This window comes from Scleropages formosus, chromosome 8, assembly GCF_900964775.1.
Source record: "Scleropages formosus chromosome 8, fSclFor1.1, whole genome shotgun sequence".
NCBI lineage: Eukaryota > Metazoa > Chordata > Actinopteri > Osteoglossiformes > Osteoglossidae > Scleropages > Scleropages formosus.
The window spans coordinates 14,072,726-14,088,228 of NC_041813.1; the positions used below are offsets into that span (position 1 = coordinate 14,072,726).

The window sequence follows — 15,503 nt, forward strand, 5'->3', positions numbered from 1 at the left end:
CCCTTGGTTTACTTCCACGTGAGTCAAGCTACATTCCATCCTGTGTTGATTTCTCCTTCAGTAAGCAGTGACAGTCATTGCTGATAGGGGGAATCATTGTGATTGTCACCTGGAAGGTGTCAGGGTTGCCCTGTAAGGTATGCACTGTGAAGGGTGCCAGGCACAACTGTTACAGCTCAGTGATTGTACACAATGCCCATAATGCGACCGTGGAGTTCACCTGTCCCAGGTCAGAGGATTTCTTCACGGTGGCAATCATGAGGCCGGGTGCTGAATTGGTTTGACAAACTTTCCAAAATGCTTTATATATTATTATTCAGTTGTATTTAAATTAAAAAAAAAAAAAAAAAAAAAAACACACTTACCAAGGTAATTACTTGGAACATCCATACTTTATACTGTGAGTGTATATTTTGTGTAGTATATTTAAGATTGCTTTCTCTCCTATTTTCCATACCCAGATTTCACCAGTTTGTCTTGTAAACTGGACATTGGACAAAAGGAATCCTGCTCCTTCCTGGAGTTCAACCGAACATTCAGCTGGGTGTTGACAGTCCTCCCATCCAAGGACTTCTGTCTAAATTTCTCTGCTGGGGGCCTGAAGCAGGTGGTAAACCCTGATGGCTGTGCAGAGGCTCAGATTGTTTCCCAGTAACAGAAGGAGAAGGCTGCCATTGGGACCTTCTGCCCAACTGGAACTAGCTTCACTATCCTGGCCTTACACAAAGGGATGGTGACCATGGAGGTTGTGGTGTTAAAATTTAGTAGTCATAGAAATTGTTAAGCATGGTAACTGGTAATATTTTTGTACTGGGTTTAAGGCTGTGCTCTGTGCTATGGAATGTAACACCAGTGTGGGAGAAGCAGGTTGTACCAGGCACCAGGTCAGAGGTTATCTGATAAAGACAGGCTGCGGACACCAAGAGCGTGACATAAAAGGTTGTTAGTCCTGCCTTACCTGGAGGGAGGTCAGTTTAAGGTAAGCTGGATGATGGGGGTTGGATGGTTTGGCTTTAGGGTGAGGGGTTTTGAGAACAAAAGAAGCGTAAAGTTACTAGGCAAAAAGGCAGAAAAACACTGAACACACCTCTTGTAACACCCTGTAATTAATTATTTATGTCCTTGGCAAATAAAAACAGGCAATAAAGACTGATCAGGGAGACATCCCTCTGGGGCTCTCACATTGGCTGATGTTGCTGTGAAAGTCTTTGAGTGGGTTTCTTTCAGTGCCTCCCTGGCTGAAACAGGAAAGGGAAAAAAGGCACGATGGCAGTGGAAAGTGGACCCACCATGGTTCAACATTTCGATTGTGCCTAAGATCATGAGTCAGTGGTGGACAGAAATTAACACCTTTGCCATATACACTCACCAGCCACTTTATTAGGTACACCTTGCTAGTACGTTTTGCCTTCAGGACTGCCTTAATTCTTTGTAGCATGGATTCAACAAGGTGCTGGAAACATTCCTCAGAGAATTTTGTCCATATTAACAACAGCATCACGCAGTTGCTGCAGATTTGTCGGCTGCACATCCATGGTGCAAATCTCCCGTTCCACCACATCCCAAAGGTGCTCTTTTGGATTGAGATCTGGTGACTGTGGAGGCCATTTGAGTATAGTGAACTCATTGTCATGTTCAAGAAACCAGTTTGAGATGATTTGAGCTTTATGACATGGCACATTATCCTGCTGGAAGTAGCCATCAGAAGATGAGTAGACTGTAGTCATAAAGGGATGGACATGGTCAGCAACAATACTCAGGCAGGCTGTGACATTAAGGGGCCCAAAGTGTGCCAAGAAAATATCCCCCACACCATTACACCACCACAATCAGCCTGAACCATTGATACAAGGCAGGATGGATCAATGCTTTCATGTTGTCTACGCCAAATTCTGACCCCACCTTCTGAATGTTGCAGCAGAAATCGAGACTCAGACCAGGAAGCATTTTTCCAATCTTCTGTTATCCAATTTTGGTGAGCCCGTGTGAATTGTAGCCTCAGTTTCCTGTTCTTAGCTGACAGGAGTGACACCCGGTGTGGTCTTCTGCTGCTGTAGTCCATCTTCTTCAAGGTTCAACATGTTGTGCATTCAGAGATGCTCTTCTGCATACCTTGGTTGTAATGAGTGATTATTTGACTTACTGTTGCCTTTCTATCAGCTTGAAAGAATCTGGGCATTCTCCTCTGACCTCTGGCATCAACAAGGCATTTTCACCCACAGAACTGCTGTTCACTGGATATTTTCTCTTTTTCTTACCATTCTCTGTAAACCCTAGAGATGGTTGTGCGTGAAAATCCCAGTAGATCAGCGGTTTCTAAAATACTCAGACCAGCCCGTCTAGCACGAACAACCATGCCACATTCAAAGTCACTTAAATCACCTTTCTTCCTCGTTCTGATGCTCAGTTTGAACTTCAGCAGATTGTCTTGACCACGTTTTTAATGCCTAAATGCATTGAGATGCTGCCATGTGATTGGCTGATTAGGTATTTGCGTTAACGAGCAGTTTAACAGGTCTACCTAATAAAGTGGCCAGTACGTGTATTTCAGGATGCTTTGACAGATTAACCATATTCATTGTCTTACCTAATAAAGCAGTAGCTTTTCCAGTCAAAGTAAAAATATCCTACAGAACCATTCCTACTGGTACCTCTTGCAGAAGTAGATATACCTCATTTATACATTACGCTGAGGTATTTTTACCCTAACTCAGCTGTAGTCCTCAAGGTTTCAAAGACCTCTTTACATTTGCCCTGGCCTCATCAGCACAGACCCACACACTGTGTGAATCCGCTTGTCCCGAGTGGTGTCATGGCAAACCGGAGCCTAACCCAAGAACACAGGGTACAAGGCTCGCGGGGGAGGGGACACCCAGGACAGGACACCAGTCTGTCGCAAGGCACCCCAAGCAGGACTCGAACCCCAGACCTACCAGAGAGCAGGAGCTGTCCAAGCCCACTGTGCCACTGTGCCCCCTGCTCAGCATAGAACTGTTGAGTTTTTAAGGACAAAAATACAAACTAATTATTTTTCTTAACTGAATAGTACATGCATGTTATCTGTGATTTCCTATTTTATTTTTCTCCTGTCATTTAGCACTAGCAAAGGTCCAGGTGATGTTTCCAAGCTGTTTGTACACTTCCAAGTTCTTTTCTCCAAACTATCCCAATGGCTTTCCAAACGATGACTTCATGATGTGGGACTTTAAAGCCCTGCCAAAGCACACCGTTCTTTTTATGAACTGCACCTTGCCCCACTACCTGAAGAAGGAATTGATGGTGGAGTATCACCGTGTGAATGAGTTCACGATAAGAAAGAAGCTGACGGATCCCCAGCTTGCCCAGAGACTGGGAGACTTCAGCCTGTTTCTCAGGAACTGTGAGATGGACAAGGCACCCACCTCACCTGGTCTCTCCTTGGCCTTCCAGGTGTTTGTGACTCCAGTCAGCATCCCAGGTATGTGAGATAGCACCACCACTGTTCTCACATTATTTCATACCAACTGGAATGATCAGAGGGTTTCCCAACAACTTTTTATATTTACATTTAAATGTATTTGTGACAAATGATGTAATGCAAATTTATGGAGAAGACAAGAGATATATAGAAAATTGAGCCAAGAAATATGTTTTGAGACTGCTCATGAGAGGAATTCAGCAGTTTTGAGTGAGATGGGGAGCTCATTACATCACACTGCAGCCAAAACTGGCAGCCTCTGGAATTTTGATTTTAGACCTCTTGTGCATGGCCTTATAGAAGTAAGTAGTTCAGCAGATAGAACTCTTACTGTAAAATTAAATTATCCAAAAACAACAGAAGATTTTTTTCTTTTACACTGTATTTAAAAAAGTATACAGCTTTATGAATGCCTAATAGCTTCTATGGGATATGGTGGGTGCAATTGGTTTCTATAGAAAACCCTTTTCCCTTAACTGCAAAACATTGTCTTTCAGCTCCTGCAGTTCTCAACCCTGGTCTCAAAAGTGATCCACACTGCTGTCTAAGAACAGATGAAGTATTTCGGATGTGGCTCTGTTTCAGACAACAGTGACTCATTCTTGACTGTAAAGAATAGCTTCTTTTTACAAGTCTGAGGAGTTTCCAAGGTTGTTTCATGTTCTTATTTATTGCTCCTCCACATTTCATTAGCAGCTCACCACTCCCTGACCTCAGAGGAATTATTCTTCAGTTCAACATATTTTTATGAAGCACTCTTCTCAGCAGAGCAACACAGAGAACTCAATAGCTGAGCACAAGTGACACAGTAGTGATAAAAGAAAATGAAAATGACAAAGACAATTGTTTACAAACAGTGGCTAATGAAGCAAACTGACAGCTGAGGAGAGGAAAACAAAAAAACTCCTAATATGAGAGAAGGGAAAAAATAAACCTTTTTGGGTCAAAGTGGCAGCAGCTGCCCACCCCTCCTGAGCACTGAGCATTGTAGTGTATTACACTGGGCAAGTGTGGGAAGTGACTATAAACTAATAAAAACAGTTCATTAAGGTGATATAGAACCAGTGTCAAAAAATTGAAAATTCATAGAGAGCTGATTAGCTGGGCATCATCCCAGTCATCGGATAGAGAGAGACTTGTTCAAAACAATGTGTCATGCTTCGAACACACTGATGGAAGGAGTGTCCTACTGTAGCACACCAGGGCGGTCTGAAGAGGGGGCGGAGCCGGGGACGGGCCAGCAGCAGCTGAAGCTAATTAACGCCTCTATTTCTTTCCCTGGACCAGGCAGTGAGAGGGAGGGAGAGAGAGACTGAGGAGCCAACGATGGAAATGGCCTCAAGACATCAGCAACCCTGACCCCAACACCGACCCTGACTGCAGCCCCACACACTGAGTTCCCCCACGATCTACCCGTTCCCCGTCTCCCCGTTCCACCCTCTGTCTGCTTCCCCGCATGAATAAAAGCCCCCCCGTCTCACGAACTCTCCTTGTCTGTGCCGGCGCTTCTTTTCTACACTTACACGTCAGTTAGTAATTAATTCCAGTTTAAGGGTCCTGTAACTGAACACTCTGCCACCTACAGTTTTCCAGCAGATCTTGGGAACTATGAGAAAGTTGGCATGCTATAAACAAAGTGTAAGACTTGGTGTGTAATTTGGTAATATTCCAAAACAATCCAGGCAGCTGTGTTTTCTACCAGATGAAGAGAGAGGAGATGCCAAATGTTGGGGTGCTGGACAGCAGTGTTAGAGCACTCCAGTCTGCTGGAGGAGGAGCTAACTTTATGGTGTCATATTTGGAAAGAATGAAATATTCCAGGGTGCAAGAAGCAAGGCTTAGTTCATCCATCCATTGTCAACAACTGCTTGTCCCAAGCGGGGTTGCGGTGAGCCAGAGCATTACCCAGCAACACAGGCCACAAGGCCGGACGGGTGGGGACACACCCAGGACGAGATGTCAGTCTGTCTCTAGGCACCCCAATCAGAGCTCAAACTCCAGACCCCCACACAGTGAGCAAGTTAAATAATAAATTACTAAAATTTGGTCACCGCTGCTCATGTTTTAATCCATGAGCAGAGAAAGTATAATACAGTGTATCCCTATATAGTGCTGTCTTGAAGACTGACTTAGAGTATGTTCAGATCTCTTCTTTTGTTTATGTAATGAACTTTTTGTATTGCTCTCTGAGATGTACATTGCTTTGGAGAAACCAAAGTCCCGGTTGAACTCTGGGAAGCAAGAGGACTCCTTTTGTCCAATGTCCAGTTTACAAGACTTGGGTTGCTGAAGCAAATGACAAATCATCACATATAACATGTATCTTCAAGACATTATATATTTAAAGAGTAAGTGCAACTAATAATGTGAACAAAAGCAAATAAAAAATGACTGCATGCTTTAATATTTCTTTACTTTTTGATGAGGAAGTGAACAGCTGGCAAGGGAAGCTCTAAATTAAACAGGAAGCCATACTGAAGACTTCAGGTTTGGTGTTTGTTCCTATTTCCTAGTTCTAAGAACAGAGCTTGCAGCAGCATTTTGAATTATCTGTAGGCTGAATGTGGTTTGATTCCAACAGCCCATTTTTGGGGCATTTCAGTGGTCGTTTCTGCTGTAGATCAAAGCATAGACAAGCTCGTCCATATCTTGACTGGAATAAAGGGTCTTATGTGCCAGCTGCTAGGGTTCAATCACAGCACATACTGATTCCTGATACCTGCTGTAATGGTCTGAAATGGGGCCCTGCTGTGGGAGTCACTTTTAGCAGCACGAGGGACAGAATTCCAGGTTCCTCCCGCACCAGCAACATGAGTCATTGTTCTATAGACCTCCTTGACCCTGAGGACTGTATGTAATTCTACATGTTGATATAAATCAATTCAGCATGAGCATAAACTCCCCCCCCACCTTATGAAGGTAATGTGTTCCTTAAAAATGCATTGTGTGGTGAATTCCCATAAAGCGAAGATGTAATGACCATCATTTTCAATGTTATTTTATGCATTCTTAAGACCCAAAATTGACACCCACTTATGCTAGAATAATCCATTAAAACTGAAGCAATACACTTAACAGGGCATTTTCCCTTTGTTAATTACTCTACTGTATAATATTGTATGACTGTTCATTACCTATGAGGGTGTGGTGGCGCAGTGGGTTGGACCGGGTCCTGCTCTCCAGTGGGTCTGGGGTTCGAGTCCTGCGTGGGGTGCCTTGTGACGGACTGGTGTCCTGTCCTGGGTGTGTCCCCTGGCCCTATGCCCTGTGTTGCTGGGTAGGCTCCGGTTCCCCGCTACCCCCTATGGGACGAGCGGTTCAGAAAATGTGTGTGTTTGTTCATTACCTGCATGTGCTTAGCTGTTTTGTAGCTATAGTGCAACATAGACGTAAAAACTAAACATGCATAGATGTGATAGGATGGGGCAGCTGGCACTTTAGTGACTAAAGCTGCTGCCTTTGGACTCAAAGGTCACAGGTTTGAATCCCACTTCTGGTTGTAGTACCCTTGAACAAGACCACGAAGCAGTGAAATACAAATTTGGTCATCTTAAAGGCAAAGAAATGTTTCATAAATTGAAGTAGGGTGTTTTAATTGAAAAGTATTTAAATGAAAGTCCTTGTAAAGTCAAACTCCAACAACTGTAGTGAGTATATTTTGGGGATTACCATGTTTTTCTGAAGTAAAGCTCCGTGTCTCTTGTTTACAGTGGTGTGTGTTGTGGATCTGAGGAATGAGGTTGCTCTTTCCCTCCGCATAAAGAAGAAGAATCCAAAGTCGAACTGCAAGATTATAATGGGCTCCATACCACAAGATGAGGTCACTGTGCCCTCGGCAGGACTGTCCACCCTGTCACTGCAGAACAGACGCACAGCTGTCAGTAGCAGTCCACAAGACCATCGGTAACACTCCACCATATCCATATAATACACACAACATTTCCATGTCTGCTGAATCTGCACAGGTTGACTCCACTAGGTAAATAGATGCATGATTAACAACACAGATATAAGGCTGAGATAAATATTTATTAGAAATCAAAATTTAGATGATCAGGTTTCTGAAAAGGGGGGGATGTGGTGGTGCAGTGGGTTTGACCGGGCCCTGCTCTCTGGTGGGTCTGGGGTTCAAGTCCCGCTTGGGGTGCCTTGCGACAGACTAGCGTCCTGTCCTGGGTGTGTCCCCGCCCCCTCCAGCCCCCTGCCCTGTGTTGCCGGGTTAGGCTCCGGTTCCCTGCGACCCCATATGGGGCAAGCAGTTGAGATGATATGTGTGGGTTTCTGAAAGGTGTTGTTTCATGTTTGTCTCTGTGTCTCTGGTCCTCCCCAATCTCCATCAGTGTGCAGGCATTGGAAGGATTGTCTGAGCGGTAGTGTCCCTCACCATGCCTGCCCTCCCTTCATGCCTCCCCCCAAGCCCTTGGCAGTATTACCTGGAACCTGCACACTACAGCAGGAGGGGCCTTGCAGTTTATGCCCCCTGCTGGTGGCCTGCAGACACTCCTGCCATCAAGCTACAGCTGCGACAGCAGTTACCTGCTCCAAGTGGCTGAGGACGATGGCACCTTGGTGGAGCATTACTGCCCTGCGGGAAGCATTCGCAAGGTCCAGATCCAAGGCAATGCGTCTGTCACCGCTATACCGATTGGGAACCATGGTTTTAGCTCAAGTCCTTCTTTGATGTCTCTTTCCTTGGGGAAATTGCAGGTAGAGGCAACAAAACATAGTAGGAGTAACATCTTTTAGTTTTATGTTCCAGTCCACTCATGGATAACCTTTTACATTCATGGTTAATGGTTCTTTATTCATTTTTTGTATTACATATCCCATGCAAAACACACTACTTATTTTCTGATTTTGTTTTCTTCAGTCTGTTATGCAAGTATTCCCTGTCAGACTGCTTTTATGACCTTTACTGGGCAGAGGAGGAATCTACAAATGTGAGGAAAATGGCAAACTAGCTGTGTTCTGGTACAGGGTTGGATTGTAACAAATGTGCTTTTAACTGAATGTTGGGGTTTTCTTTCACTTTTGATGCTACATTCATTTATTTTGGTTGGGTATTGGATATGGGGAAACTCCTGAGAGGACATCACTAGATGTTTTTTTCATCTCTAAATGACTTTGTCCCCTAAATCAATAACAGATCATTTAATATTTGATGTTTTTTTTTGGGCCCACTGCCATTGGCCGGTGGGGATGCAGGGCTTTCTGTGTTTACATCATTGTTGATTTGTTGCCCTTCTCTTTAACAGAGAGCTACAAGAGGGTGTCCCTGTCCTGCTGGCCACTCTGGGATGGCCAGGGGGATGAAGCCTGACTTAACAGTGTCGTGGACGGTAATCCTGCCAACCGGTATTCAAGCAGAGCTGATTTTCACCAGCATAAGCCAGGCCAAATGCAGCCATCAGCACACGGACATCAAGGTGCAGGTGATGGGCTCACAGGAAGAAATCTTCAGCCACAGGGACAATGAGAAACCAGAGGGCAAGCTGACAGTGCCCAAGAGCTTCTACCTGAGCATGTCCAACTGTGAGCCTGAATGCAGACATTTCAGCATGCTCAGTCAAATTGTTTTGCAGAAAAATACCAGTGAGCTTATCCTCTGTGGCTTGTTCGCTCTCCCATGTGTTCTCCTTCAGAGAGACAAAGACAACCAGAATGGTCACAGAGGGAAACATCTCAACTAGTATAACCTTGACCACATCCTGGCAGGATGCAGAGTTCTCTCCTTCCTGATTGGCTTTGTTGTGTTTCCACTATAGCCTCCCCTGCTTTTCCTGGCTTTCATCTCCCTGGTTTCCATCTGCATGATAAGATGGTTAGTGGGGTCATGACTGGTGACAGCTCTTTGATATTTACATTTATTTATTTAGCTGACACATTTCTCCAGAACAATGTATAATGTCAAGCTGCTGACAAATATTTACCCAGTGATACAGTTTGGTAATTTTACTGGGACAAGTTAGTGTATGTACCTTTCTTAACAGTACAACATTAGTGAGATTGAAACCTGTGATCTTCAGAACTAAAGGTAACAGCTTTAACCACTATGCTATCAATTGCTCAAATAAGCTGTATTTGAAAGGTATAATGGATATCACAGCACACACACACACACACACACACACACACACGCAGCCCTTATTCTAGATCTCAGAGCTTATCATGTGAGTTGTGAGGATCACGACTGAGCCTCATCCATCTCCCTGCAGGAAGAGGAAGCAACACAATTCCCACTAGGTGTCCATCAATGATGCCAATGGGACTTTCATCCTCCCAGGACATACCTTGTTCCTCAAATCTCAAGCAGACAAAGAGTTACATGTGTATACCTTTATTGATGACACCATGGTGTACAGAAACCTGCTCAAAGACCTTGAGCACTCTGGACTGGATCCAGGATGTTATTGTGAACTGTAGAAATATGCATCTCCTACCTTAGGGGGACATTTACTGGCCCTCTGTGGCCCTGTTGTGGGCTCCCATCAGGTTTGTGGGTAGCAGCGATAGCCAGAATAAAAGTGTGCTATGGACAAAGGGTTACTTACAAAGAACAAAGATGTCTTAGAAAGAGAATGTGAGGACACTGGTTGATGATGGGGAGAAGATCAGTATGCACTACGTGCGTAAGGATGGATCAAACATGTTCTCTGCTGACACATCACAGGAGTTCTGAAGTGTGTCATTGTTGAAACATGCCAGCCATCACGCACTTGTCTCCGAAAGGTACAGAGCTGGCATTGAATTTTTTTTGATATTTTTATGTTATTAAAGCAAACAGTTTGGTTCTCCTAGATCTATTTTTATAATAGAACTTGTGGTGTCAATGACACAAAGGGGTGGGCAGGAACTGCTACTTGGCCCCTCAGAGGTTTATTTAGGGGGGCCAATATTCTTCACGGGGGCCTAAAATTCATAGGTATGCCCCTGTGTGCGATTATGTGTTGGTTCCCTGCAGCGGACTGCCATCCTGTCTAGGGTGCACCCCGCTTAGCCTTGTGCCTTGTGCTTCTGGGATGGGTTCTGAACTGCCATGACTTTGACAAGCAGTTACTGATTTTGACTGAGTGTTTCCTATTCCCTCTCAAAACTTCTATTTCTGAATATCTTTTTTTAAATGATCATTTTTTTAATATTAGGAAGAATATTGCACACATCTAAAAATATGGATGATTGTTTTAATAGCAAACTACAAATAAGTTATGAATATTTTAAAACATTGTGAAATGTTGAAAATACAGGTGTGTAGAGGATAAAGGTGGAGAATGTGCATTGTTTCCCATGTGATATTATCCTTTGCTGGACAGATTGATAATTCAAGGTTGAGTGGAATGAAAAGCACACTGTGATATGTTGAAATAGTGTGTCACCAGAGAGTTTTGTCATACTGAATATCCTAATGTCAGCCTATATTGTAAATGTACATGTTCTTAAATGCTCACATTAGGATACACACACATTGAATGAAACCCCTTGTCCAAAGCAGGGTTGCGGTGAACCAGAGCCTAACCTGGCAACACAAGGTACAAGGCTGGAGGGGGAGGGGACACACCCAGGAGGGGACACCAATCCGTTGCAAGGCACCCCAAGCAGGACTCGAACCCTAGACCCACCAGAGAGCAGGCACAGGCCAAACCCGCTGTGCCACCACACCCCCATGTTCCCATTAGGCTATTAAATTTAAATAACTGTCCCAATAACCAGATTAAATTTGATTACATATTTCATGTGTTTGTTTTACACCCAATATTTAGCTTATGGATCGCAGCTGTCAGGAAAAAAAGCCTTTATAAACCCCCGTGTGCTGTAATTTCAACACATACAGTGTTCCAAGGTGGAAGTGTTTCAAATGATGGGGAAATGACCCAGATTTCTACAGGTTTTATTCTGTCATTAAACTAAGAATAATAATCATTGTTCATATACTGGCAGAAGACACCAGCAGCAATACTGCAAATGTACTAAATTCAATAAAGTACAAAGAAAAGTCACTTTGAAATTTGTAATAACGCTTCGCCCATTTGACATTTCAGTTGAATGAAGATTTGTTAGAGTCCCCCTGAAGAATATCGTATTATAATGCAAGCTACATGGAAGTTAACACACATTTGATATTAGCTCGAATACAATGGGATATTTAACTTAATCTAATTATAAGGTAAAGCCCAGTAAGTTTTCCAGCCCCCTGGAAGAAAAACACATGCATATACTGTGGAATTGAGGTTCTAGAGCTTATTTGGAAAAGAAATGTACTGGCTTAGAGTTGTGAAATATTTCTTCCATTCTTTTATGCTCACAGCATAATGACAAATTCCAGATGCTGTATAATATACTGTAAGAGGCGTAACCTGAGGAAGAAGGGGAGGACTGCCCAGCTCTGCCCATCTCTCATGGTGACTCCTGCTTATATCATGATTATATTAAACAAACAGGCAACATGGGATCAGGACCAATGTTTCTGAGAATGACTGCTTTGATTGAGTTTAGATAATGTTGAACTCGCACACAGAGGCCTTTTCTGCCCGACAGTTCTCGTCAAACCACTTGCCGTTGGCGGTGGTGGAGAGCACCACGCAGTTGTGCACCCGTCCACCATCAGGCTGGTGGGTGATTTCTGTCTCCCAGTTCTTGTAGCGCACGCTGAAAGCTGCATGGTCCACCCAGTCGCCTTCACTTGCCATGTCATTAATGCCAAGCCACACGTGCTCCTCCGGCCCCATGCTCTGGCGGACATACTCGTGCAGCTGCTCGTTCTCCTCATCCGTCCGCGGGACACTAAGGGTTCCACCCTTGGCTATACAATCCTCGCTGGCTGTATGGTATTGCTTCTTCACACCATCTGCTAAGAGACATTTTCCATGGATTTTGGTTCCTTTCAGACAAACTGGGAGAAAAGGTGGAAGAGTGTGAGCAAAATCAAAAGCAAAATGATGCCGTTAGACACGATGCATTAAATAAAGTACACAAGTCAGAAATAAATACAAATGCAGCAGTCAAATACATCAAAAAACAGCAATAACCTCAACAACTCGAGTAGAGAAACACCTGAGTGTTACTCTTGTGTTAATAAAATATTGCTTCTCCACCATGCACCATAAACAGCACGTTACATACATGCCTGCAACAAATGGGGAATTTCAACTTGTTCTCTGGTTACATTACATTGTATCACGATCAGATGTACATGATAAACACGATAAACAGTGGAATTTCGACACTGAGTCCTTGAAAAGTGCATAAGTGTGTCGCCTTTGCCACATGCTTTCAGAGCAATTTTAGATCATCCACTGCTATAACCTAAGCACAGGTGCATCATGTGGTAGTCTCCATGGCAACTAGTTATATCAATATAAATAATGCTGAAAAACAATAATGTAACTCACACACATTATCAGAACCGCTTGTCCCTTACAGGGTCACGGGGAACCGGAGCCTACCCGGCAACACAGGGCGTAAGGCCGGAGGGGGGGGAGGGGACACACCCAGGACGGGACGCCAGTCCGTCGCAAGGTACCCCAAGCGGGACTTGAACCCCAGACCCACTGGACAGCAGGACTGCGGTCCAACCCACTGCGCCACCGCACCCCCCAATAATGTAACTAAGAATAATAATTTAAATACAATACATTAACTATTCTACTTCACCAAATCTCAGCTCAGTGGGTGTAGGTCAATGTGTTTTGTGTATGAATACGGACAGCTGTACTAAGGAGACATCAGAGTTTTTACTTCAGTATAATGTTCTGTCCTTGTGGTATTTCAGTGGTGTTGTCCCAGAAATGTCTACCATTACAGCAGTGGCAATAGCTTGACTCTTGGTTCGCAGATCCTCTTGAACTTTAGTCTTAAGAGTCTTTGATCCACAAGGAATGTTTTTACCACCATAGCTTTGCCCCACCCACATAAAACCTGTTAAAAGGGCCAGTTGCTCCTTCAGAAGGCTCAGCTCCTGCATGATGTTCTCCACCTGCTTCTTCAGTTCTTCAATGGCAGCTGTGTTTGCACCCTCTAAACAGAAGAATGTCATGCTCTTTGAGAAAAGTCCATGCCAGGGGTACAGTGAAAATTTGGTGGGTCTTTCATAGCACTTAAGTTGTATCTAAAAATGTGTGTGAAGCACAGAGAACCCAACGAAATGGGACATTTGAAAAACCAGTGTATTGCTGGAGTCCATGCTGTAAACTGTGGTAAAATATGTAAAAGCAGTCCAGTGGGAAATGTCGTATAGTAATACAGTATTTTCTTTTCAAAAAATTTTGAAATGGTGTTATGAATACAGGTAACTGGTAGAATAAAGGGTAGAGGTGCTGAGGGATTGTGGCCCAGCGCCTTATAAAGACACTTTATATGTGTCTCCTTTATTTTGGCAGGTACTTGTAGTTCTAAGTTAAATTTTAATGAAATATAAATGGGACTTTGGTTCCACTCTGTGTCTTGACCCTCCAACTCTATCACAGCACATACTGTATGGTCTTATTCTTTTTAATGCCATAGTTTTTCATTTGGCAAAACCTACTGTATATTGCACCTTTTGCACTGCTATGAATTAATTCTACAGTTCCAGTAAGACTTTGTCCTTTGGAAAGTATGAAATGTGGGACCAGTGAGGACTTTGTGCACCACTCGAGTTTTCTTTTCTGAGAACAGAAAAGAACTGGGTGAAAACAATACACTGACAGTAGAGTATATTATATATTTGTATTCTCTGTAATCAGTACAAAATACCTACAAGACACAACTTCACAACTCATAAAGTTACAGTGGTTAGCAAGGGTGGCCCTACACCCAAAAACATCCAGTAAATAAGCCTGCAAATGTAACATATCAACTTCCAGCATGTTTCTGGACACTTTTCTGCCCAAAATTACAGCTTTCCTATAGTTGGCAACGACTGCGGAGAAAGCTGAAGAGCCCGTTATACGACTCATGTGTTGCCCGGATCATTAAAAATCGAGCAGAGAGAACCTGGGTACGAAGCGCTCCTACCTTTCTTTCCAGGCTTCTTGGGCGCGCTCTGTGAGGACGCGCAGTGCGCCGCGAGCAGGACGCAGAGCAGCAGGCGCGAGCCCTTCACTTCCATGACTGGTCTTTACAATTGATGTTTCCTCAACGATACAGTGTATAATTCCCACAGAATGTAAACCGGAGTGTTAAAAAATCGCATGGAACACGTTGTCTGTTGTCAGTGAGTGAAAGGCGCCGGTGACAGACGGAACGGAAGTGTGTGCGTGAGAGCCTGCAATCGTGTGTGGCCTCGCAGAAACTCCGAAAGACGATGTGCTGCACATGAGTTACTGAGACCGTTTTGCGTTGACAATCTGACAAGTACGTGTGTTTAAGAAAAGTGAAATGAGGAAATCACCGCCCCGCAAACACAGGATTCAAATTCAACATTACTAAGTGTAGCTCGTGCGAGGACCCTCTCGACTATTACCGAACTATGATGAACAATAATAAGCTACCTCCACTGTTACTGTAAATTAACTAGTACAAAGCTGCATATTAAATATCAGACATGGATGCAACGCGCTCGCCGCAGAGGTACGCCTGCTCCACTACACAAGTAAATACTATTGTAGCGCGTTGCTCTAGGTTCAGATGAGACAGAGAAGGACGCACGGACACCGTTAATTATGAACGTTTATTGGAACAACGACGTACGGCAAAATGTATCGGCGAGTATCAATGCAAATGATATTCTCGGTCTGAGGATTTCATTTTTTTTGCCAAACTTTATTGAATAAAGTTGTTTAGTAACACGACGTCACATAACATTTTTTGCTTGCTTGAACAGCGCCTTCTACTGATTATCCATTAGGTTTCATAATATTGTAACGGTGCTGGTGGGGGCGCAGGGGGCGGGTTTGGCCGGTGCCTGCTGTGTGGCAGGTCTGGGGTTCGAGTCGTGCTTGGGGTGCCCCACGATAGACTGGCATCCTGCCCAGGGTGCCTCCCCTTCCCCCAAGCCCTGCAACTCATTCTCCCAGGATAGGCCCCAGCTCACTGCAACCCTGCTCAGGAAAAAGCAGTTGTTAACATTGGC

The 15,503-nt window shown here is 44.0% G+C and overlaps 1 protein-coding gene across 1 annotated transcript; it reads right to left on the reverse strand.

Moving 5' to 3' along the window:
* Nucleotides 1-11,087: 11,087 nt before the first annotated feature.
* On the reverse strand, nucleotides 11,088-15,002 carry LOC108935808 (tetranectin-like). Its single transcript, XM_018754685.1, has 3 exons — nucleotides 14,447-15,002; nucleotides 13,370-13,468; nucleotides 11,088-12,344 (listed from the first exon to the last, which is right to left on the reverse strand). The coding sequence occupies exons 1-3, from the start codon at nucleotides 14,538-14,540 to the stop codon at nucleotides 11,944-11,946; spliced, it is 594 nt and encodes a 197-aa protein (XP_018610201.1). The 5' UTR covers nucleotides 14,541-15,002; the 3' UTR covers nucleotides 11,088-11,943.
* Nucleotides 15,003-15,503: the final 501 nt, after the last annotated feature.

What these genes read in the sequence shown, in the direction of transcription:
- LOC108935808 (XM_018754685.1), bottom strand. Translation starts at nt 14,540, where the DNA reads ATGGAAGTGAAGGGCTCGCGCCTGCTGCTCTGCGTCCTGCTCGCGGCG. An exon ending in CAAGAAGCCTGGAAAGAAAG is followed by an intron (nt 13,469 to 14,446) that starts GTAGGAGCGCTT and finishes TCTTCTGTTTAG; the next exon opens with AGGGTGCAAACACAGCTGCC. An exon ending in GCAACTGGCCCTTTTAACAG is followed by an intron (nt 12,345 to 13,369) that starts GTTTTATGTGGG and finishes CTTTTCTCCCAG; the next exon opens with TTTGTCTGAAAGGAACCAAA.